General features: G+C 41.3%; 1 protein-coding gene across 4 annotated transcripts in view; it reads left to right on the top strand.

Annotated features, from left to right (window-relative positions):
* The window catches only part of FMR1 (fragile X messenger ribonucleoprotein 1), a 52,273-nt gene that overhangs the window by 5,205 nt on the left and 23,567 nt on the right, over positions 1-23,501 (top strand). For all 4 annotated transcript variants that reach the window (XM_075941072.2, XM_075941071.2, XM_025178829.3 and 1 more), the window contains exons 2-7: positions 9,880-9,932; positions 12,773-12,866; positions 15,306-15,377; positions 15,648-15,796; positions 19,411-19,504; positions 19,594-19,710. In XM_075941072.2, the coding sequence (XP_075797187.1) occupies positions 9,880-9,932; positions 12,773-12,866; positions 15,306-15,377; positions 15,648-15,796; positions 19,411-19,504; positions 19,594-19,710 (579 nt within the window). The remainder of the gene's footprint in view (positions 1-9,879; positions 9,933-12,772; positions 12,867-15,305; positions 15,378-15,647; positions 15,797-19,410; positions 19,505-19,593; positions 19,711-23,501) is intronic.

Raw genomic sequence — 23,501 nt, 5'->3', positions numbered from 1 at the left:
AGACCTTTCCCAGTCACAAAAAAATAAGAATAGCTGTTAAATGCTTTCACTCAAGCATCCTTATTATTATGGCTGACCGTAAGTGCCAATGTACTATATAATGCCATCTGTTAGAAATAAGGTAAAAAGACGTCAACCCCCCCCCCCCCCCCCCCACACACACACACACATACCTGCAAAGTTTGAACAATAAAGACTTGTGCTATGCTGCTACACAACACCAGTGAAAAATGGTGGCGGGAATGGTTTCCTTGGCAAAGATCAACTGCTACTGCTGTTCTCGAGGTTGGCAGAACTTGACCTGACACAAATGAACTGTTTATGGTACTTTACAATGGCTAGAGAGATGATGGCTGCCAGAGTTGGAGCCGGGGCCACGGTTCATAGTGACTGCATGGTGAACCTATTGTCATATGAGGGGTTCTGATTACTGTTGCTTATATCTTTGCTGTGGTGGTATCCTCTTGGATGTTCCTTCGTTATCAATAGGAAATCACATTCTGTACTGCCTAAAACTCAGTTTTAAAAAATGGAGGAAATGGAAAATTAGCAGGGAGTAATATACAAAGGATTTTTACTCTAGTTTACTCATGAGTAACAGGTACAGCTGGTCAAAAACTGCCTAAAATATCAGTGGGGGGAATCCTACTTGTAAATTATTTTTTTAATGAAAGTAAACATTTTACATATAAAAGGTTTGTTTTGTCAAAGGCCCAGTTTTCCTTCAGAAATTGTCAATCAGCCCTGGTAAAGAACAATGTTTAATCAGTGGGGTGAGACCCAGGGTGTGTTGTCCGTTTCCCCTCCTGCAGTCTTGCCACCTTTTGTGATTTTTATTATGGGACTTACATTACTTTTCTTAAAGCCTCACTGGAAACAAAAGTTTGCATCAATATCTGCTTTCCCCTTTTAAAAAAATTGTAATTGTAGACCTCACAGTTGGAGAGGAAAGCGAGAAAATATGAAGCAGATGCACCCTAAAAGCTCAGACACCAGACCACAAATATTTTTTTTCCTTGTTTGAGTAATGAATTTTATGTCATAATGGTAAGACTATAGCAATTGCTTTCAGAAAAGTAGCAGTGCAAAACAAAGACAGACAGACACACTTAAACAGATGAGTGGCGGTGACATTAATATATCCAGATTTCTTGAACATGATGACAGATGTTGAATACCTGGGGTGGGGGATACGCTTTTTCAGTTTTGTTACTTTGGGAGTTATTATTTCAGATGTAGTTATCTCAAAATAATTTCGTAGTGTAGACATGCCCTTAGTCTTTTGCGGGATCTGGGAAGGAGCACTCACCACATTTGGGATGTCTCACTTGTTTAAAGTTAATCATTTGCTTCAGTGCCTTGCTAGATCAGAGCCAATAATCTCTGCAGCTATGTGCTCATCTCAGCTAGAGCCCTCATGAAAGTGATATAACATTTCAGTATGATATGAGAGACAGACAACCACGTGGTTCTGGCCGGGGCTGCCTCTGCATTTCAAAGGGGCAGCTGTGGAGCCTGGGATCAGCTGGGGACTCCCCAGCTGACCGTGGGTTCTGGGGAAGTGTTGTTCAAAACCTGGGGTCAGCAGGGGACTCCCCAGCTGACCCCAGGCTCCGCATGGCATGCAGCACAGCATGGAGCCATAGGTCATTGAGGGACTCTCCCGCTGACCCTGGGCTCCATAGCTTTGAAATGCACAAGAGCCCCCGCTGGGCAGCCCCTGCTTGCAACCTGGAGTCAGCAGGACTTCCCACTGGCCCCAGGCTGTATGCAGAGTTCCGGATTCCTCCTTTAAAATGCACAAGAGCCCCAGTGAGGGCTCTTGTATGTTTCAAAGGAGGAATGCAGAAGTGACTATAGAGTAGTCTATGGAAATTAACATCCCTACATGCAATGCCAGAGCAACCTTGTATACAAAATAATCCACCTCTTTCTGCAGCCTTGTGTACAAAATAATCCTTACCTCTAACATTTGTTCCTGTGGATATACATTAAGTAAAATTGCCATTTTGGACAATGACAGCTTTAAAAAAAGTGTTTATTTCATTTGCATAGGAAAAATATGTTGCTAATATAACTATAGAAAAATAATCTACTGATTTTTATATAATATCTTACTACTTAATATTTGTATGATTCTTTGATAATATAAACAACCCTCTAATCTCTTCACAAAGTAGGTAGACAATTTTTATTACCCCAAGTTTGCAGATATTCAACATGTTATTTTGCCTGCTGCTCCCTGAGTTTAAAACTGAGTTCTTGGCTGCCTGCTCTATTTTCAGTCTTGAAAATCATGATGCCTATCCGTAAATATTTTCTGTAATGAATATAGATGCAATAGAAGGCACAATACAATACCCAATGTAGCACATTCAGTAGTGCGCTTGTTTCAGTTTTATTTAGTTTTACTACCAGTTTTAGGTCTTCTACTGTGTTCTTAATCTTTATCTGCCTTATGAAACTATATAGCTTAATCCTTCTCCCATAATACCAGTGTTGCATGTAAAATTGATGCCAATATGATACGTTGATTAAAAGTGGGTACTTCTCTTGAAGTAGGTGTGTCTTTGCACTTTTGCTGCAAGTGACCAAAGAGATCACTTAAAAAACAATTAGCATGTATGCTAAGCCTATGACATTATTTAAATTAGATAATAAAATATTGTATACAACTGTTTAATGAGATCAACCCTGTGCCAGTGGGATTGAAATATGCTTTTTTTTTTCCCCCTGAAAGATTCTCACTACCTCCATCTCTTGCTTTTGATAGAATATGAGCATCCTGTCAGTTTGTAACATGGGGTCCATTTTTGACTTCTCCATCTACTTTTTGTCTGTGGCCAAATGTTGCCATTTTTTCTTTGCTGATAGTTAAAATCTACCCCTTTTTTATTTCATGATGGTTAAATTCCTTGTCCATTGCTTTAATGACTACAATTTTTATTTTGGAATTCTGAATATTTAATTTGTATCCATCCAGACTGCTAACACCAAAATCAGTTTTATCATTTTGTTTTAATTTCATCACATCCTGCAGAACTCCCCACTGGCTCCCCATTGTACTCTATATCAAGTTCCTGTCTCTTCTTTGAAGGTCTTACATAATTCATCCCCAACAGATATCTCCAACCTTTTCTCCTTTTATGTCCATCCTCATCCCCTCCATCCTCTAATGGTGCCAGCCTGGACATTTCCTTTGTTTCCTTCCCCTGCTGCTCCTTTGTGACTTTTTTCCATTCTGCTACTCTATGTGGAATGCCTTTCCCAGGCATGTTAGTCAAACTGATTCACTTTTGTCTCTGATTCCTTTGAAGAAAAAAATTACTTCAGCCACCCACAACAGAAAATTAAAAGATAAATGTAACCCCTCTTAACACTTAATTTAATAGTATGATCAAAATGTGTATATGCCATACTAAGTAAGTGAACAGTTTTCTTGCTATCACCTTTATCTCTGCTCTTCCCCTTCCCTCTACCTCTTTCTGACCTCTAGTTATGACACTTGATTTTAGACTTTAAACTCCTTTAGACAGGTAACACATCTTTAATTTTTAATGTGATGTGCTTAGCATGCAGTTGGGCACTGAAATAATACATAAGTTTGTGTTTACAGTACCAAACATTTACATTTATAAAATGACTAATAATACATTTTAGCCTAAACTGTTCAGAACATTGAAAGTAAAACCTTATTTTATAGTGTTCATGAATGTTGACACATTTGAGAGATCCAGTAACATCACACAAGGATATGTTATTCAGTTATTACTATGTGTTTCATATAGAGCAGTGGTTCTCAAACTTTTGGCCCACGGCCTGGCTCATCCAACCCAACATAAACCTTTCCACGGGTCAACCACCCAGGATGACAAAATGCCTTTGCTTATATTTAAATACTTTAAATACTAATTTATTCATTTTAGGCTACTAGATCATAAAAATGCAGCTGTGACATAAGGGGGTGCATGTAACCTGTAAGAGAGGCAATAGCATTAATTAGAATCATTAAACAGAATAAGTGCTTTAACTTTATCATGTTAGTTTACCAAACTTCATTTTTAAATAAAGTATTTATGTCAAAAACAAAATATTTCAACATTGTCTTTCTTTATGATAGGAGTGGGAAACCTTTTTTGGGTTGGAGGCCACACAAGTTAGAAGCAAAAGCAAAAAACCCCCCAAAAAACCCAACCCTCACTGATATGGCCCATGACTGAGACACCTCACTCCCCTTGTGTTCCAGCCTCGCGGGGGGGAAGAGAGGCTAGGGAAGACAGAGCTTCAGGACTTCCCATGGTCCAGATTAATTCCTCTGTGGTCTCAAGGCTAGGAATGTTAAATATCAGTTAATTGAATAGTTGATTAACCTCATGAATCGGTTAGTCGACTATTCTACAGTTCCTAAGCGGCCCCTGTCTGGGAGGGGTGGATCTGAACTCCTGGACCTGGCATGACCTGGAACTGAACTGGGCTGCCTGCCTGGCTCCCAATATACTTTAAATGCAGAGCCACAGCAGGGGTATGTCCAGGATCCAGTGCAAGCTGGGATGCTGGCCAGCCTGCTAAGAATTTACTGGCAAGGAGTTGGGAGGGGGAATGCGTGTAGTCTATAGCCGTGATCACCAACCCATCGATCGTGATCGACTGGTCGATCCTGGGGGCCCGACCAGTCTATCAGGAGGCTTTCGGGGGCCCCCCTCACTGCTCTCCACCCCCTAGATGAATGCCGTGCTGATGCTACCTCCAGGGACAACATAAGTAGCGTGGGCTTCCAGCGGGGTGGGGGGGGGAGGGAGTTCTGCCTCTACGCACCAGGTCCTGGAAGTGCGTAGGTTGTTCTCCCCTCCCCCCTCAAACAGCTGGCACGGTACCTAAAACGCCGGTCTGTCGCGCACTGGGGACTTTGTTCTCTTGCCGCCTTCCTGCACGTGGGGAAGAGGGTGGGAGTCTGGGACTGTGTCGGCTCCAGCTGTTCGGGCAACGCGTGCTGTTGTGGGGAGTGGAGGAGCAAGAAGTGTGCTGCCCAAGCGGTTGGGGCTGGTGCAGTCCGGGACATCCCCTCTTGCCCCCCCCCCCCCCCCCCCCGGGCGCAGGAAGGCAGCAGGGGAATAAAGTCTCCAGCACACCGGCTCCAGCTGACATGGTCCGGGACTTCCCCTCTCCCCCCTTGCGCTGGAAGGCATCAGGCATGCGATGGCCAGCATTTCAGATACCGCGCTGCTGTTTGGGGGACGGGGGAGCAGCCCGCGCATTTCCTGGGCCTTGGCGCACAGCTGCAGGATCCCCAGGTACCAGTCCCTGTCCCCTCTCCCTGCCCAGACCCCCACAAGTACCCTGCCCCAGCACCCATTGGCCCCCTGCTCTGGAACCCTGTCTCCTGCACCAGGCTCCTGCCCTTGTACCCTGTCCCCTGCCCCAGCACCCATAAGTACTCTGTCCCCCTACCACCACCAGCATAGTTGGGGCCACATTAGTGAGGCTTGAGGCTTTTGGAGGAGTTGTGTTTTTGTATCTCACTTATGTGGCCCCGACTGACTTTTCTGTGGATCAGTGTCCCCTGACTCAAAACAGGTTCCCCTCCCCTCTCATAAATACAGACAATGCAGAAATATTTTGTGTTTGACATAATATTTAATTTAAAAATGAAGCCTGGCCAACAAGCCCCCAATTGGGGCCAAGCTTTCATCTGGCTTCAGCATCATAACATTCCTGTACCCCTCACTCCGACCCCAAATCTGAGCCTACCATATACTGGAACCCTGTCCTGAGCCTCTCTCATCCCCAAACTCCTGCATCCCCACATCCTCAGTCTTCTGCCACAACACACTTGCATCATTCACACATTGCAAATCTGTGTCCTGAGCCCATCATACTCCCAACCTCCCTGCCCTGAGTCCCTCACATATCCCAAACCAAACTCCTGCACCCTCACATCCACAAGCCTGTAGCTTGCTCAGCACTCCAACCCTCCACCTGAGCCCAACACTCCCCAGCCTGGAGCCCCCTCGCTGAGCCAGCATCCTCTTCTCCATATCCTCCTGCATCCAGATTCCCTCCCAGAGCTAGCACCTCTCACCCTTTCCCACACCTAAATCCCTCATTCCCACCCCAGAGCCCGCACCTCCTGTCTCAACACAATGAGGCTAGACTGCAGGAGTTTTTCCAGCAAACATGCTCTTTTGGCAGCTCCTGTATTCCTCGTTCCACAAGGAATAAAAGGGCTTCCAAAAGAAGGGGGTTTTCTGACATTTGGCCCACTCTAGACAGGCCAAATGTCGGAAAAATTTCTTCCAACAGAAGGAGCAAATAAAAGCAGCAGTGTAGCCATACCCTGAGAGTGTATAAGGGCTGAGGATAGCAAGTGATGGAGAGAAGGGGAACAGAGAGTGAGGGGCCACAAGGAAGGTATGGGGTAGATCTTGGCTTGTCCTGACATTTAAGAAGTGATCTTGGGTGTAAAAAGGTTGGAGACCACTGGTCTATAGCATTAACCTGTAAGCTTTTGCTTATCGGTTAATTGACTATATTATTACATCCATACCCAGGCTAGTAGAACGGCCCACAAAATATTAGGCTCTGTGGTGGGGCCAAATGAGGGATTCAGTGTGTGTGAAGGGGTTGCCAGGGAGAGGGATGGAGGTAAGGATGTAAATGACTTATTGATTATCTGATAAGCAAAAGCTTATCAGATAGTCAACTTGTCCCTCAACTAGTCGCTTCCCCTGCCACCTTTATCAGAGGCAGCAAGGTGTGGAGCAGGAGTTGGTGCTGGGGGGGGGGGGGGAGTGGGCCGGCATAAAAGCCGGTTCCCCCCAGCACCATTTCTGTGGTGGGGGGTAGATAGGGTGATAGCAGGAGCTGGGAATCAGCTGATTCCCGGCTTGTGTCCAGTCCCAGAAGCTGTGCCTCTGCTTTTTAAAATCAGACATTTAAAAATCAGAAGTGCAGTGGAGTGGATCCAGTGCCAGCCTAGACAACCGATTCCTGGCTTGCGCTGGGTTGCCCCCGCTGTGCACAATCCTAATAAATACATTTAAAAGTATTTAAAAGTGGTGCGCAGCGGGGGGGCCCTGTGCGAGCCAGGGAGCAGCTGACCCAGCTCATGCTGGGTCCCTCCTGCTGTGCTTTTGTCTTTTTAATGTATTAGTTCTTAATACATTTTTAATGTATTGGTTCTTAATACATTTAAAAGGCAGAACCACAGCAAGGTTAACTTCCAGGCCAGAAATCTGTCAATTAGTTGATTAAACTAAATTTTACATCCCTAGATGGAGGTGCAGGGTTTGGGTGAGAGGTGGAATGCTGAAGTGGGCTGAGGGTGTATGAATGGGCACGAGGTGGGGTGCAGGTGAGATGCAACGTCTGGAGAGGAGGGAGTGCAAGAACAGTGTGGGAGATCTCAGTGGGAGGGGATGTCTGTGAGGGCAATTGGGCTGTAGAGTCTGGGTCTGAGAGGGATGGGGTTTGTTTAACTGGCTCCTGTACCCGGCTACTCAGACGCTGTCATCTCCCCCTGTTGCTGCCATTGGTTGTGAACTGTAATGTTACATTTGTTTTACATCATACCAGAGAAAAATATTAACTGTATTTTTGCTGTGTATGGAAAGGAAGGCTTTGTAAGTGATATGGCCAAATTTTAAAATCTATGTGTGTCCTTTTTGCAGGTACTTCAATATAATTAACTTTAATGCTTCCTTTAATGTTCTTGAGTGCTTTAAAGGATGAGAAATGCTGTGGAACAGGTTGCAGAGACTCTGACAGTGGTCTTACTCTTTTTCACTTTGCTTTGACCTCAGCTCAAGAGATTATTAGTTAATAGCAGGTTATCAAGCTAGAAGAATGACAGTTGTACTCATTTATACCCATTATGCTTCATTTTTAACTGTAGTCTCTCGTGATGCTGGTTTCATACTTAGGTGCTTCTTTACATCAGAAAATACTTGGGAGTATTTTTAAAAGAGAAATTTTGCAAGAAAAGTGAAGTTATTATGGAATCTGAATTATAAAAGTGCCCTCTTGTTTAAGTAGAAGTCTCAAAAGTGGGGGAAGGTTAAATGTTCCATATAATATTTGGTATAAATAATCTTTAATACTGTCACTGGTTGATGTGCAAAAAATTCCATCACTTTTTAGTAGAACAAACTAGAATAATTCATTTTGTTCGTGTCCCTCTTCCCCATCTAGCCTCCTAAATCACACAGGAATCAACTTGTTAGATGGACAAGTGCAAGCAGAAAACCCATAATACCATCATCAATTATCGTAGTTTAACAATTATATATTTATTTCATTTTTAGACACTTGCAAGGTTTTTTTGAAGGTTCTTAGTTAGTGGAAGAAATTTCAAAGTTTCTACTAGGGATGTAAGTGAATAGTTGAGTTGACTATTCACTCCCCCTCCGCCCTTGCTGCCTCTGTATCAGAGGCAGCAGTGGGGAGGACAAGAACTGATCCTGGGGGGAGTTGGCTTAAAAGCCAGTTCCACCCAGCACCATCTCCGTGGTGCCACCTGCCCCCCACCTTCGTACTGCTGCACTGGGTAAGGGAGGCTGCTGTGGAGTAGCCTGTCAGAGCAGCCTCTGCCTGTGGCCAGCCTGGGCCACCACAGACAGGAGCCACCCAGTTCTTATTACATTTAAAATGCTGAGCCGCAGCAGTCCCAGCTCGTGCCAGTGTGGGACCTAACCCTGCTGGAGCTCTGCAATTTAAATGTAGTAGGGGCCGGGCTGCCTTCACACCCAGCTTCTGCTTCATTTAAACTACAGAGATGCAGACAGCCCCTGGACCAGCAGGAACCAGGACAGAGCATCTTCCCTTATCAACCAATTGTGTAGTAAATAGAAATTGTATCAAATACTCGAGACAGGTAACTGACTAATCAATATCTTTAGTTTCTACCCTTCTACATAACCACCATTATCTGAAGGCTATGAATAATAGTGCTTACCTTTCATATAACACCTTGGTGCATCTTTAAATGATTTATAGAAGTGATGAGTATTAATTTCATAATTTTACAGATGGGGAAATGGCAATACTGCAAAGCACAGATGATAAAAGACATTTTCCCATGGTCATCCAGCAAGCCAGGGGTGTAACGGGATAAAATCCAGGTTTCCTGAGTCACAGTTCAGTTACCGGTCCAGTAGGCCCACTAAAGCTTTATCCTTCTTACCCCAAAGGAGAAACTTAGGAATAAGAAATTTTTGGAACCAGCACTTCAGGAGAAAAATGGAGGGAAGGATGTAGTTTGTCCCACTTGAATTAATTTAGAAATGAAATTGATGAGTGCCTGACAATAGGAATGAAGGGAATCTGTCTAAAGCTTGAGTGAATTGGGTATAATTGGGTCTTGAAGGTGTTACTGGAACGTGTTTTGGGGTGAAGAGAGGAGCTCGCGAGGGAGCTGAGAGCGCTGAGTTCTGGTATATGCGAGTGGGAAATAAAAGCTTGTTGGGATTTTTGATTTACACTATAGTTCTTAGTGTCAGAATTACTAGAAATGTAGAACTCTAAGTAAACCTTATTAACACAACACATTAAGTGACTGTATTTAACTCATTTAATATTTACTTGTTCTGTTGATATCACACACTATTTTCTTTAAGTAGTGAAAATAAAATAGGACATGTACAAATTGAGTATTGCATAAATATATCGTTGTACTGGTTGGTGCTGATGAGCCAGCGGCTTACAAATATGTCAGCAATATTATCTCTATATTCCCATCTTTTAGGGAAAATATTGCAAAATTAGAGAAACCAGATTATTTGGAAATGGATTTAGTTTTTAAGTTTCAGTGGTGTCAATGGGGGAGAAAAGCTTTAAGATGGCAATATTTTTAAAACGTCTGATTCTACTAATTTTTTCACACAGGCAATTGTGAAGGATGTTCATGAAGATTCGATAACAGTTGCATTTGAAAACAAGTAAGTGTGCTGCTGATGTTATAGTTTTTCACAAAGCAAAAGCTCAGGTGGTGGGGGAGAGGGCACGCAGAAGCTGAGGGGGGTGCACGGGATCCGGGGAAGAAGGGGGTGCCTGGGAACTGTGTTCTCTCTCAGGAGATTGGGGGGCATGAGGGAGCCGCATAGCCTTGTGGGGGCTTAGGTGGAGGGAGGGGATATGCAGGAGTCATGGGGGCTCAAGTAGGGGGAGCTGGTGGAGGAGGATGTGCAGTAGCCCTGGGGGGAGATGGGGGTGCAGAAGCCACACAGCCTCTCTGTGGTTGGGGCATGCGGGAGCCGCGGAGCCTTGCAGGAACTGAGGTAGGGGGACTGGAATGCGCAGGATGTATGCAGTATCACGGGGGGGAGGACATGGGAGCCGCACGGCTTTGCCCCTTGATGGCAGGAGGCCAGAGTCGCGCCTCCTTCCCCCTCCCTGCCAGAGGAAGAGGGCCAGGTGCCACACCCCCTCCTTCTTCTCCTCTCCGTCGTCACCAGAGGGAGAGGGCCAGGCCAGTCTCCCTTTGGCCCAGTCCCTCCTCCCCTAGTGGCCGGAGTGGGGAGAGCCGGGGCAGGCCAAGGCTCCTATACCTCAACCTGGCCCTCCACAGTGGCCAGGATAGAGCTGGGGCTGCCTATACCCCGAGAGGGGTGTTGGTGAAGTTAGTGAGCAGGGGGCACTGCCCCCTAGTAAAACATAAAAAATGTTTTTTCAGTGTGAGTAATTGTAAAACATTTAAAATTGGAATGCTCGTACTATTCCACTTCACAATAAAAAGTACTTTACTTGAAAATTTTGCATAGGAAAGGTGTAATAATAAACAAGTTTGTTTTGTGAAAGGCAATGTTAAACATTGTTATATTACTAATGATACCTGTCATGTTTGGATGGATCAAAAGCAGTTCTATGGCTTCAACCAGTATCTCTCAATAGAAATGTTAGACTCATCAAATTATTACAGCAGCTATTCTGAGTTGTTTTTAAAATGTAGCCACATCAACACTGAGGTCCATAGCAACATCCTTGGAAATCCATATGCGCTACCCACATCTTTTCATTTTTTAAGCATACGTACACATTTAGAGGCATATAAAAGAAATTTTTTTTGCAGTATTCTGTAGTCGGGATGTTAAATATCAGTTAATTGAATAGTTGAGTAACCTCATGAGTTCTTATTGGTTACTCGACTATTCTATAGTCCCCCAGGGTGGACCTGGCAGCCAGTGTACTTTGGCCCCACTCTCAAGAAGCCCCCTGCCACTCCATGCTGCTGCTTCTGTATGGGAAGCAGCAGCATAGGATGGTAGCACCTCCTGTCCGGGGGGGCGGGGAGCAAGATCTGAGTTACCAGATCCGGCTCAAGCCACGATTGGCGATTAGACGCAAATGAAGCGTGGGATATTTAAATCTGCGCTTCATTTGCACTTTTGATCGGGCTCATTTACATTCCTCTTTTGACAGAGGAATGTAGTCTAGACGAGTCCTCAGTGTACGGGTTGTATCTCTGTGGTCCAGCACCCTTGAGACCTGGCCAGTCACAAGCACAGGAATTTGCTGGACCAGGGAAGGTCGCCTGTCACCAGCCTTCCAGGCACCTGCCAACTCTGCTTCTGGTCCCAACTGGCCCCCACAGTCTTCAGTCAGATGTGCTGCTGGCTCTGGCTGAATTCGTCAGCCCTGGGACTCCTAGCTGCGCCGCTTGAGTCACCTGTCGCAGGGCTCCTAGACACGCTGCGGGGCTCCCTGCACTGCCTAAACCTCTGCTGCAGGGCTCTTGGCTGCGTTGCCGGAGCTCCCCATGCTGCTTGATTTCCTTCTACAGGGCTTCTGGCTGTGTCGTGGGACTCTGCACTGCCGGAGCCCCTCTTGCGGGGCTCCCAGCTGCACCACCGGAGCTCCCTGCGCTGGCCACAGGGCTCCTTATGCCACCAGTTCCCCGTGTCTCAGTGCTCCCAGCCACATCATGGGATTCTCCATGCTGCCTGAGCCCTCTGGTGCTGTGCTCCCTCCATTGCCTGTGCCCCCTACCTACCACTGCCCTCCCTGCCCCTCGGCTCTCTGGTCCAGACCAGACAGTCCCGGTTTAGGGAGATACAGATACTGTTATGCAACCTGTGTAATCAATTTTATTGTCTCTCTTATTTGTTTGGCTCTTTCAAATGGCAACAGAAAAGAGAAACACATTATTTAAAGGTAAAGAAGTATGTAATAAACTCAAATAAGTCAGATTCAGAGAAAATGTAAAATCTGAAACTTAACTTAAAAAAAAAGGCTAGATTTTCAAGCTGTCTTTTTCTTTAAGGTTTTGGGCTAATATATCCATGTTAGCCTGATTATAAGATGCATTCAGCACATATTTCTTGATGAAATCTTCAATATCCACACCTTTAAATCATCAGTGTTCGTGATATGTTGTACTCAGAAAAACTTTAGTTATGTTTTAAAAATGAAAAACAGAAGAATTTGTTTAACATAAAAACAGAACTTGTAGATTTTGGACAGTATTCTTAGCAAAATGTGGGGATAGAGTGGAAATTTTGTGATAAGAAAACCAAAAGGTGTTTCTGCTACATCTGGAGTTCAAGAAGGTCCTTGATACAAATTTTATACTCCTATTGGTTTTAAGATGCTTAACGATATTTTAAAACCTTTTTCTGCCAAAGTTCTGAAGTAGATTTTGTTATATTTTATGAAGTTTGTGTTAAAATGCATGAAAAGTAAAGATGTGAACGTTACAGGTCAATCTTTTTTTTTTTTTTTTTTTTTTTTTTTTTAAAGTGAAAGTACATGGGCCAGTCTATCACTGTATTTTTGTTTTCAGCTGGCAGCCAGAGAGACAAATTCCATTCCATGATGTGAGGTTTCCACCACCTGCAGGCTATAATAAAGATATAAACGAAAGTGATGAAGTAGAGGTATGTATTATGTTTTAAAGAGTACCTTTTTAGTGACAGGGCAAGAATACTAACCAAGTAACTGGGCATAATTGCAACACTATGCCATCTTATAAATATCAGATGTTATAGAAGATCTATCTTGAGTTTATTTAAGAGCTTCTTTCAACAATTGCAAACCATAGCTTTTGACAGCTGAAGTATTTGCATGCCACAATTGTTTTCTTGACCTCCATGGCAATGTTAACAATTGGCTTACAAACAGTGCTGTAGATTAGATTCTCATGTTTTCATTGATAAAGGTAATTGGTTTAGTGTGTGCAAGGTCTTGTATCATGTTAACCAGAACTATTTAAACTGTAGTATAGACAGGTAAATGTAAAACTTCAAGGGAAATAAGCAACTTTGCACTAAAAAATTCCCCTATTGCCCATTGATAATAAACTTGTCAACTTGATGAGTTTTCAGACTTTCCTATAGATCTTGTGATGCTTGTGATTTAACTGTCGTCTTCACTTTCCCAGTTGATTGACTGGGAATGCAGACTTGATACTTGGGCAGAGAGTGCAGAAATAAGTGTATGGTGGACAGAGTCAGAATTGCTTGATGTGGGGCTGGGAAGCACATACTTAATTGACCTGGAGGCAGCTCTTGGGTTCCATCATGGACGTACAGCTGGGAGATAGCGGTAGGGATGTGAATGGTTAACCATAAGCCTCACCCTTACTAGGTAGGCTTAATGGTTATGGTTAGCTGGTGGGGGCTGCTCCAGCCCCCCAGGGCCCATTGGAAGTGGAGAGGAGAGCTGCTCTGTCCCAGCTGGCATGACCTCCTGACTGTTAACTAGTTAAACATAAAGTTTAACCAGTTAACTAATGAAACAGGATTTTACATCCCTGGTATGCAGATAAATGGCTGAAGGGGAACGGAATTATTCATTTAAGGGTTTATGGGAAAACTGGAACCTTTTGCACAATTGAAGTATTTTTGTACAAATTTACATAATTGGTATGGCTATTCAGGTTATTCTGATTCAGAAAGCAAAATAAACTATGCCAGCAAAATCACTTCTTTGCTTATAGAATTATGTCTGTACTAGGGCTTTTAAAAAAAAATACCATAAAATCATCACATCTCTAACTGACCTTGCTATGCTGGCAAAAATAGACCTAGCTTTATTAATTGTGAGAAAAGTACTATTAGCTAATTTGCTGTCTCTATAATATTGTGCATTGGCATGATCCTGACAGTACCTGTACGTAATTAGAAGAGTTATAGATGAAAATGAAATATTAGCTGACCTATAAGGCTTTTTTGAGTACTTCAGGACTGTATTGATTGTTGATACATATAGGGTATCATTTTATATTTTGTATGGTGTTTGAACTAGGCATTTTGTCAATTTTTATGAATCCTATATAGCAAGGCTACTCAACTTTGGAAGCCCTGAGGGCCACAATGATACTCACAGTACATGCTGAGGGCTGCAACTTAAGTGTGGTTGCATGTACATGCAAATATATATGCAAATAGCTTTTCACACTGATGGGCATAAATACAAAGATTAAGGCAAGACTACATATTTAAGTCAGTTATGCTGACATTAATAAAATGCAGTATTTACCCGATTTCCACCAATATGACAGCACTTTTAACGAGCAATGACAATACTGAAATTTAACTACTAAAATGCATATCAACAGAAGATCATTATATTGACTACTTTTTTGTTTTGGCTCCCAAATGCGGGCTACGTGTTGAGCCCTGCATAAACCTAAAGGCTGTGTCTAGACTGGCCAGTTTTTCCGGAAAATCAGCCACTTTTCTGGAAAAACTTGCCAGCTGTCTACACTGGCCGCTTGAATTTCCACAAAAGCACTGACTTCCTACTGTAAGAAATCAGTGCTTTTTGCGGAAATACTATGCTGCTCCCGTTCGGGCAAAAGTCCCTTTTGCGTAAAACTTTTGTGCAAAAGGGCCAGTGTAGACAGCTGAGATTTGTTTTCTGCAAAAAAGCCCCAATCGCGAAAATGGCGATCGGGGCTTTTTTGCGGAAAAGCGGATCTAGATTGGCCATGGACGCTTTTCCGCAAAAAGTGCTTTTGCGGAAAAGCGTCCGTGCCAATCTAGACGCTCTGTTCCGAAAATGCTTTTAACAGAAAACTTTTCCGTTAAAAGCATCTCCGGAAAATCATGCCAGTCTAGTCGTAGCCAAACTGCACTGTGAGCTGCAAACAAATGCCTGAGGGCTACATGTGGGCTGCAGGCGGCCCATGGGCTGTGAGTTGAGTAGCCTTGCTACGTAGTTTGCTGGCTTAAAAAGCTCTTGCATAGCAGTACATTGTTAGTGGTAAGATCAGTCAGTTATGACTTGTGCTTTATGCAAATTCTATGCAACTTTCTTTATTAATATAATGCAGTTCTCATCCTGCAGTGTTGTACATGATGATTTTTGTTTAGGTTTATTCCAGAGCAAATGAAAAAGAACCATGTTGCTGGTGGCTGGCTAAAGTGAGAATGATAAAGGGTGAGGTAGGAATGTATATACACACATACTTTCATTTTCTTGTATTTCTCCTTTGCAACTGTCTGGGCATTGGATTTTAAGTTTTCTGTTTTTAAATTCTCGAGTAACTATTTAGGCTATCCTATTAGTAGAAAGTTTGATTGAGTGTCTTTTTACCTAAAACTAAAGAAGTGCTGAGTTTATTTCCACAATTAATGGTCAATACAGTCATATCACAGTTCTTGCTCTTGTCATTAAACATGTGGCTTGGATGATTTTATTATTTTTTATATCAGTTTTATGTAATAGAATATGCAGCCTGTGATGCTACATACAATGAAATTGTCACAATTGAGCGTTTAAGATCTGTGAATCCCAACAAACCTGCAACAAAAGATACTTTTCACAAGATCAAGCTGGAAGTGCCAGAAGATTTAAGGCAAATGTAAGTATAAATCTGTGTGTATGCATACTTTATTTTGAAATTTTACTAGATTTAAGAACTCTGACGAGGGAATTGAAAATTGTCATTAATAGTTGTAATGAGATTTTTTTTAAATTTATCAAATGAATGTGCAGAAATATAAACATTATTAATAATGTCATAGTTTGGACCTATTTCAGGAAATCATCCCTGAAGCAGTACTGAAAGCCTGCAGAAATAATTTTTTTCTTTTGGGTTTTCATGATCTTCAATAATATGAAGCCAGACAGATTTTGTTCTGATTTTTCTTGCATGATTGTACTGTTTACTTACATAAATATAAAAAAAAAAAAATCTTGTAAGAATTGAGCGCATCTTATTAACTTGATTTGATAATTGCATGAAAATACTTTTGAATTTAATAAGCAGGTTGTAGGACAAGTGTCTAGATAACCTAAACTTACTCTGCCATTAAAAATATAATTATTTTAATTATGAATGTGTTGATGAAATAATGAAATAGTAATAAATAATAGCAAAAATTTATCTTTATTTGAAAATTACAGTCTTTTAGAAGACATACATATCAGTTACCTGAAAATTCTTGAGAATGTAGTTGGAAAAACCTTGGTTGAAACTCTTGAGTTCCCTTTATAGTTTTACTAGGGGGCTGTGCCCCCTGCTCGCTACACTCCCCAACCTCTCTCTCTCTGGGGGTAGGTAGCCCCAGCTCTCCCCACGGCTGCCGGAGACAGTCATGCCAAAGGGTAGCAGCCCTGGCCTGTCCCCTCCTCACCCACCTTTCCCCCCAGCTGCCGGGTAGGACCTAGGCCACACCATACCATCCCAGCTGTCTCCTCCCAGCTACAGCGGGGGAGGAGTGGGAGAGGCTTCACCAGGCCTAGCTCTACCTCCTTTCTCCCAACCTCCAGGGAGTTGGGGTGGGCTGAGGTCACAGCAGGCCTGGCTCTCTCCCTGCTGCTGCCGAGGGGTTGGGCTGAGCCAAGGCCTCAGTAGGGCTGGATCTCTCCCCCCTGGCTGCCAGGGGAAAAGGAGTTGGGCTGGACCAAGGGTGCGGTGCAGCAGGCCCGGCTCCACCCCAGAGCACCAGGGAAGAGAGAGGAGGCAGGCGGGATGCAGAGTGACGTGATGTCACTCTGTGATCCTATAGGAAGAGGGTTTTTTTTAATATATAGAGAAGAGAAGATGGCCCAAAACAGAACTAGAGAAGGGGCTCTTAAGCAATAGAATAGCTTCTTTTTATAAGTTAAGTGGAATATTACATAGTCCCTCAGTGACCTCCTAGCATTCATTTATATTAAGTAGAGAACTGGATGCATTTACTGTGCTGTAGTTTGTTATATCATCAGTGGAAGGCAAAATATGGAAACCTAAATCCTAAGGTCTGACAGATGCATTAAAAAAAGACAACTCAGTGTTTGTGTGTGTTTGTGGGTTTTTTTTTAAGTATTTAAGATTAAACAGAGTCTTTTAAAGAGATAAGATCTTAACTGCTTTTTTTTCCTAAAAAGCTCATCATTTCTCTTTTCGAAAACGGTGTTAGATGAATGTTATGTGCAGGAACAATATATGAGCTGCAGTAAATTACTTGGAAATAATTTAATCTCCAGTTTCTGATGAATCATAAACTTTTGACATTTTGACCTGAGTGCATCTGTTGAAATAGTTTACTTGAAGCTTCTCTGTTTTAAGAAGTGTAATTGAAAATGTAACAAATCAAATGCAGAATAAGTGTACTTAATACACTTCAGATAGTTTTGTAAATATTTTTCTGAAGACTGAAAAGCTTGGTAATGGGAAAAATGGGTGAAAATGTCACTATTAAAACCATTGTTAAAAAAAAAAAAAACACCACCACATCCATTATTTTGTGAAAGGCTCCTTTGTGAATCTCTTGATGAAGAGTTCAGGATTTGCTTATATCGGTACAATAGGTAGGGAGAAGAATCTAGGAAACACTATACTCCCCTTCCCAAGTACTAAGGTGTTCAAAATTAAGTGTGGTTATTGTCACATAAATACAGATATATTATGGATATAACCTGGTATAATTCAACTACAAATGTACAAAACTAAAAAATTGACATTCATAAATTTGACATTCATAAAAGAAAAGTATATTTTACATAAGATGAAAATAATGACCTACATTTCAAGGTTCTAATGACATTTTGTGATTGTTGTCATGAGTCGTGTGGGAATCTTTTATGGATATGTGAATGAAGTGGATTCAATGTTCTCTCTATGACCAGTAGAAATAATAGTTCCTTAATTTTCTTTAAATTATTATTTATATCTTCAATTCCCAATAATGTTCACGTAATAAAAGTATATTGTCCTTTTAAACAAGTTCACTGTGTACATACCCACATTTGTGAAGACCAAAAAGATACTTGGAGTACTAATCTTTTAATCTTGCTTAGTATCTTTATAAACCACATAAGCAAGCATGTGTGGAGAGACCACTAGAATATGTATCCTTTTACTATTTTCTGTATTTGAGTCAGGAAGAACTGCTGTCACTTCCCCCAAAAAAGTCTTCATCCTTTATAGAAGTAGTATATTTAAGTTTAGATTTTTCGAAAAGCAGATTTGAACTATCTTGTTATTCAAATCTTTCTTTTAAAGATGTTGATTGTGGTTCCCATATCTACTTGTGCCAGCAGAATTATATTTTTCTATGTTCTACAAAGAAAATATTTTACCATTAATAGTTTCATAGACGATAAACCTTATGATTGAGTCTACAAATGCATCAAATAAACATTCTGTAAATATGTAGCACTAGCAGGCGAGGCCTATCATTGACTGGATAAAGTCATTTTACATAGATTATACAATTCAAGCAATTAAATATGTATAATAGAATTTTTTTTATTATTGTGCTTGCAAAATGGAAGTAAAAGAACAGATTTAAGTTAGTAGAAATTTCAATTTCAAACATTATTCAATTTATTAAATAATTACCATGCATAGTAAATTTGAATCAGAAACTCATAAAGCTTCCATTGCTCTTTCTGTAACTAATTTGAATTATTTTGTGATTTGTAACAGTAAAGAATTTTTTACGCTAAAATAGCAGTTGAATAGGCGACTTGATTTTAATTTTGTTAGCAAATATATTTTATGAACTCTAATCATAATAGTCATGACTTTTTTCCGCTGAAAAACAAAAATAATTGTTTAAACCAGTGTTTCTGAAAGTGGTCTGTGGACCCATTCTGAGAGAACTGCTGCCAAGCAGGTCTGGTTTATTTAGTTACTGGCTCCAAAGGGAGCAGCAGGAAACAGCGGCCCAGGTTATGCTGCCTCCCACAGCCAATGGGAGTCGCAAGGCTCTGTGGCTGCGGAACCAGTAAGTAAACAACCCAGAGTGGCCTGGTAGCAGCTTTCTCAGAGTGGGTCCATGGACCACTTTGAGAGACAGATTTAAACTTTTTGCCCAGCATATTCTGGTAATAAAAGTAGTGCATTCATCTACTTTAAATGTCAGGATTGTTTATGCAAAGCTTGGTATCTGTTGATAATCACAAAGTATGACTTTATTTTGCACAAACAAATCTACAAACAAACAAACTCACTCTTCAAAATATATAATAGATTTTTGTTCTTAGGTGTGCCAAAGAGTCTGCACATAAAGACTTCAAAAAGGCAGTTGGAGCATTTTCTGTAATATATGATTCTGAAAACTATCATCTTATCATTTTGGTAAGTATTATTTCCCTAATTATACCTATTACTCGGGTCTGTCCGAACACTAGATTTATCAACTGTTTTAATTTTTATCAATAATGTAGTCCATCAATGAAGTAACAACCAAGCGAGCAAATATGCTGATTGATATGCACTTTCGAAGTCTTCGCACCAAGTTATCTTTGATAATGAGGAATGAAGAAGCTAGTAAACAGCTAGAGGTATGTTTTTCTGTTTCTCCATCAGATAACCTGAATACTGTACCAAGCAAACTTGTGCATATATAGTTGGCAAGATGTTTTTACTTCCAGTATTCTTAAGTTTTATACCAGAGTCAGATAGAAGTGTAGTCCCTGACAGAGAAATTTACAATTCAAGGGTCTAATCTTGCATCCAGCCCCAGTGGAGTCAGCAGGAGTAAGAGAGTAATTGCTTCACAGAATTGGACCCTTTAAAATATTAAGATTTTTGAGAATACTATGCTGGAGAATCCAGAGATTTGTTACTTTAGAATGTTTGCTTTCAGTTATAGATGGGAGTGGCTGTAACATGACTTTGCCATAGTTTAGTGTTTATAGCCCTCATAGAAAAAACACATTTCCACATGGGGTTTTAAAATGTTATGGATTAAAAGCTTGGAACACTGGAATATGAAGGACTTTACAGTGTGGCATAAAAGAAAGCACAGCAATGAACTGGAGAAGAAAATGGAGAAAGTGGTGAGACTGATGTTATTGGGAGACTGAAGGGGATAGTATTTATAATCAGTATATACTATATGCACAAATCAATTCACAAGAAACATAAGACACACTATATTCTTGTTATTGAAGAATGTGTTGCATGGAAGTAAGCTGACTTGTGTTTGTACATGGAAAAAGAGCGGGCAAGCAAATACTTATTTCGACAAAATAGAATGAACTTTTTCTTTCTTTCCTAAGTGTAAGCCAAAGATAATGTCTGTATTTGTAAAGAGTTTTGAGCTGTATTAGCAAGAGCTATAACTGTTGAATACAGGTTGAATCTCTCTAGTCCAACCTCCTGTGGTTAGGCATGATTTTTGTTAGCTGGAGGTCCCCTTATAATGCATATGGCCAAGTTTCCTGAGGTCCCACAAAATTTGCATAAAGCAGACAGTCCTGTCGCTCAGTATTCTATGCAGTTATTTAGCTCTAATTTACCCCTAAGTGTCTTCTAAGAGCCCAGTAAGTAGAGTAAGTGTTGGTAATGCCGCTAAGTATGGATTTTACTCTTTATCTGTTTCCTTGTGCCAATACCGTAAAATTGTTCTGCCTTGGCTAGGCATAGCCATATGTCATTAAGCAGCATTGCAAACATTATTCCTTTTATTTACCTCAGTGAAATAAAAATATAAAAAGACCTGCTTGCAACAGCGTTGATCTCTGTAGTTCGATAAATTCTCTGGCTCATCACCCTGAGGGCCCAGGAGTGCTGGCTTAGAGAGGTTCAACCTGTATCATTATTACTATTTAAAATTTCATATTGGCAAATGACACCTCTGTTCTATTATTTTGGAACGCTTATTTTCAGAGCTTTTAATTTCTCATTTTTGCTTAAAGTGAAAAGAAATTTGACACTTGTGAAATATAGTGTAGGAATTAAGAACTCATGGGAGGCAACTAACAAGTGAATGTTCCTGTTGAGAGCACCTAGCACCCAGCCATGAGTAAGGGGGGGGGGGGAAGCAACTTACTCCCATTGTACTACTGACCTTTGCTGATTTCCTCCTCCCTCCCCCAGCAGTCCCACTGCTCCATTCTTTTCCTTTGTCCCATGCCCGCAAAATGTGAGGTCCTTGGTAAGTGGTGTTTCAGGACACAGCCTCCTCACAGTGCTACTTCCCCAGAGCTAATAACTCTGTGGGTGCAAAGCAGAAATATCTCCTCACTAAACTTCATTTTCGCTCCTCTTCTTGCACACCGGCTATCATTATCATTCTTCAGCTTTTACTGAAAACCAGCCATGGGCTCTTGCTGTTACTTCAGTTCTAAAACTCTTAACAATTCCTCAAAGGATTGGGGAATTTCAGCAGATCCTGACAAGAAACCATGAAAGGTTTTTTGGATCCTGAAGGAAAACAGTCTAGAATCCAGTATGAATAGTGGGATAAAACTTGGCTGTAATATCTATCAACAGTTTATTTTTTAAAATGGCTTAAATGATTTAAAGTGACCAGAATGTATCTTGGCAGTGCTTACTTAAAACATTTTATCACGGAAATTTGTTTTTATTTGTGGATTGCTACTGATCACGTACAATACCATTAGCATGGCAGTAACTCAAGATAAATTGTGATGTATATTTGTCCTAAAGATCCATCATATACTAATTAGATTCATTCTGTGAACCTAAGAGATTGCAACGACAATTTAATAGAAATGATGAAGGGAGAATTTTTCTTTCCAAATTGCATTTTCTCCTACATATACTTTTATGGGCTAGTAAGTTTGGGGGGGTGTGTGTGTGAGAGAGAGAGAGAGAGATTAGTTCTGTCATCAGAGAGCAAAAGAACTAAAATGCAAAATTATGTAGTTTTCAGTCACCAGTTAGTTTTTTTTCTCTGTTATGCCAGGCATTTATGGATAATGTATAATTTTACATAAGGTTGAAATAAATGCTGCATGATCTTATTGTGACACTGCCTTGTGTTTACTGTTCTTAGTTGAAATTTTAAATTTAGTTTATCATAATTGCAATTGAGTACTCACAACAGTTCACTTAAATGTGATAATTTCACTATTCAAAATGTTTTCCTTGTCCACTTTGTGTGTGCCTAAATTACTCTTGCAGTAATGCAAGACTTGGGCATTCTACCACTCACTGTCATTCTTCAGCAAAGCTCGCTCTTATATTGATTACATCTATATCTTTTTTATAAGGCATGAGAAGTCTTTGTAATAGATAATTGTTAGTCAGTATTTTGTTCCTTGAAAATAAGATTTTTGTAAGAAGGATGCTTTTTTCATGGAACTGTTTTCTAAGTCCATTGATTTCTCCATAATTACACTCAATGTATTGTTACCCCATTCACAGAGCAGAACAGTGCTTTCTAATATAATCTTTTAAAGTATAGTTCTAACCCTGGAAGGAGATTTGTAAATTTCAGTAGGATTATTGTATTTTACTGATTTCAACTAGATTTGCTCAGTTTACTAATCAAGTGTGAGTGTTTGTGATTCCGTGTCTGGCAAACTTCCCTTTAGATATAAAAGTTGATTTTCCTTGTTCAAATTCTCCAGTAAGGAAAAAAATCTGTACATCATTTTAGGCGAAGATTTACACCTGTAAAGCTGCACTTAAAACTAATGGAGCTTCAGGGGAGATAGCCAAGATAGTCTGTTACAGAAAAAAACAACAAATGGTCTGGTAGCACTTTATAGACTAACAAAACATGTAGATATTATCTACATGTTTTGTTAGTCTATAAAGTGCTACCAGACCATTTATTGTTGTTTTTTTTTAAAACTAATGGAACATGCAAAAATGTAACAATAGTTAAACTGAAGACACTTGTGCTGCACAGGTGTAATTGAAGGCCCAATTTGGCCTACAAAATCATTAATACTGATCTGCTAAGTAAGGATGTTAGAGAGTAGTCAAGTGGCATACTCGACTGTTAGCTTTCCCCCCTTGTTGTCTCTGTATGAGAGGCAGCAAAGAGGGGGAGCAGGAAACAGTGTTGGGGGGAGCCGGCTTAAATGCCTTCCTCTCCCCCCAGTACCTTCTCTGCAGTACCACCTCTCTGTTGATTCTCCCTCTTCTCCCCTTCCTCCCTCGTTGCCCTGGCAAGCCAAGGCTTGCTGCGGGCAGAGACTGCTCTATCAGGGAGTTGGGGCCCCCCACGGACAGAAGCTGCTGCCACCAAGCAGCCCCTGTTTGCGGCATCCCAGGCTGGCCATGCACGGGGCTGCTCCAGGGGTTGCTGGACTCAGTGCGAGCCAGGATGGAGCAATCTCGGCTCGCACTGGTCTAGATGCTGCGCCTCTGCATT

This window comes from Pelodiscus sinensis, chromosome 13 (assembly GCF_052426305.1).
Source record: "Pelodiscus sinensis isolate ZL-2025 chromosome 13, ASM5242630v1, whole genome shotgun sequence".
Taxonomy (NCBI): domain Eukaryota; kingdom Metazoa; phylum Chordata; order Testudines; family Trionychidae; genus Pelodiscus; species Pelodiscus sinensis.
Note: the sequence above shows the minus strand (reverse complement) of the source record. Positions and strands in the feature narration are given on the sequence as shown.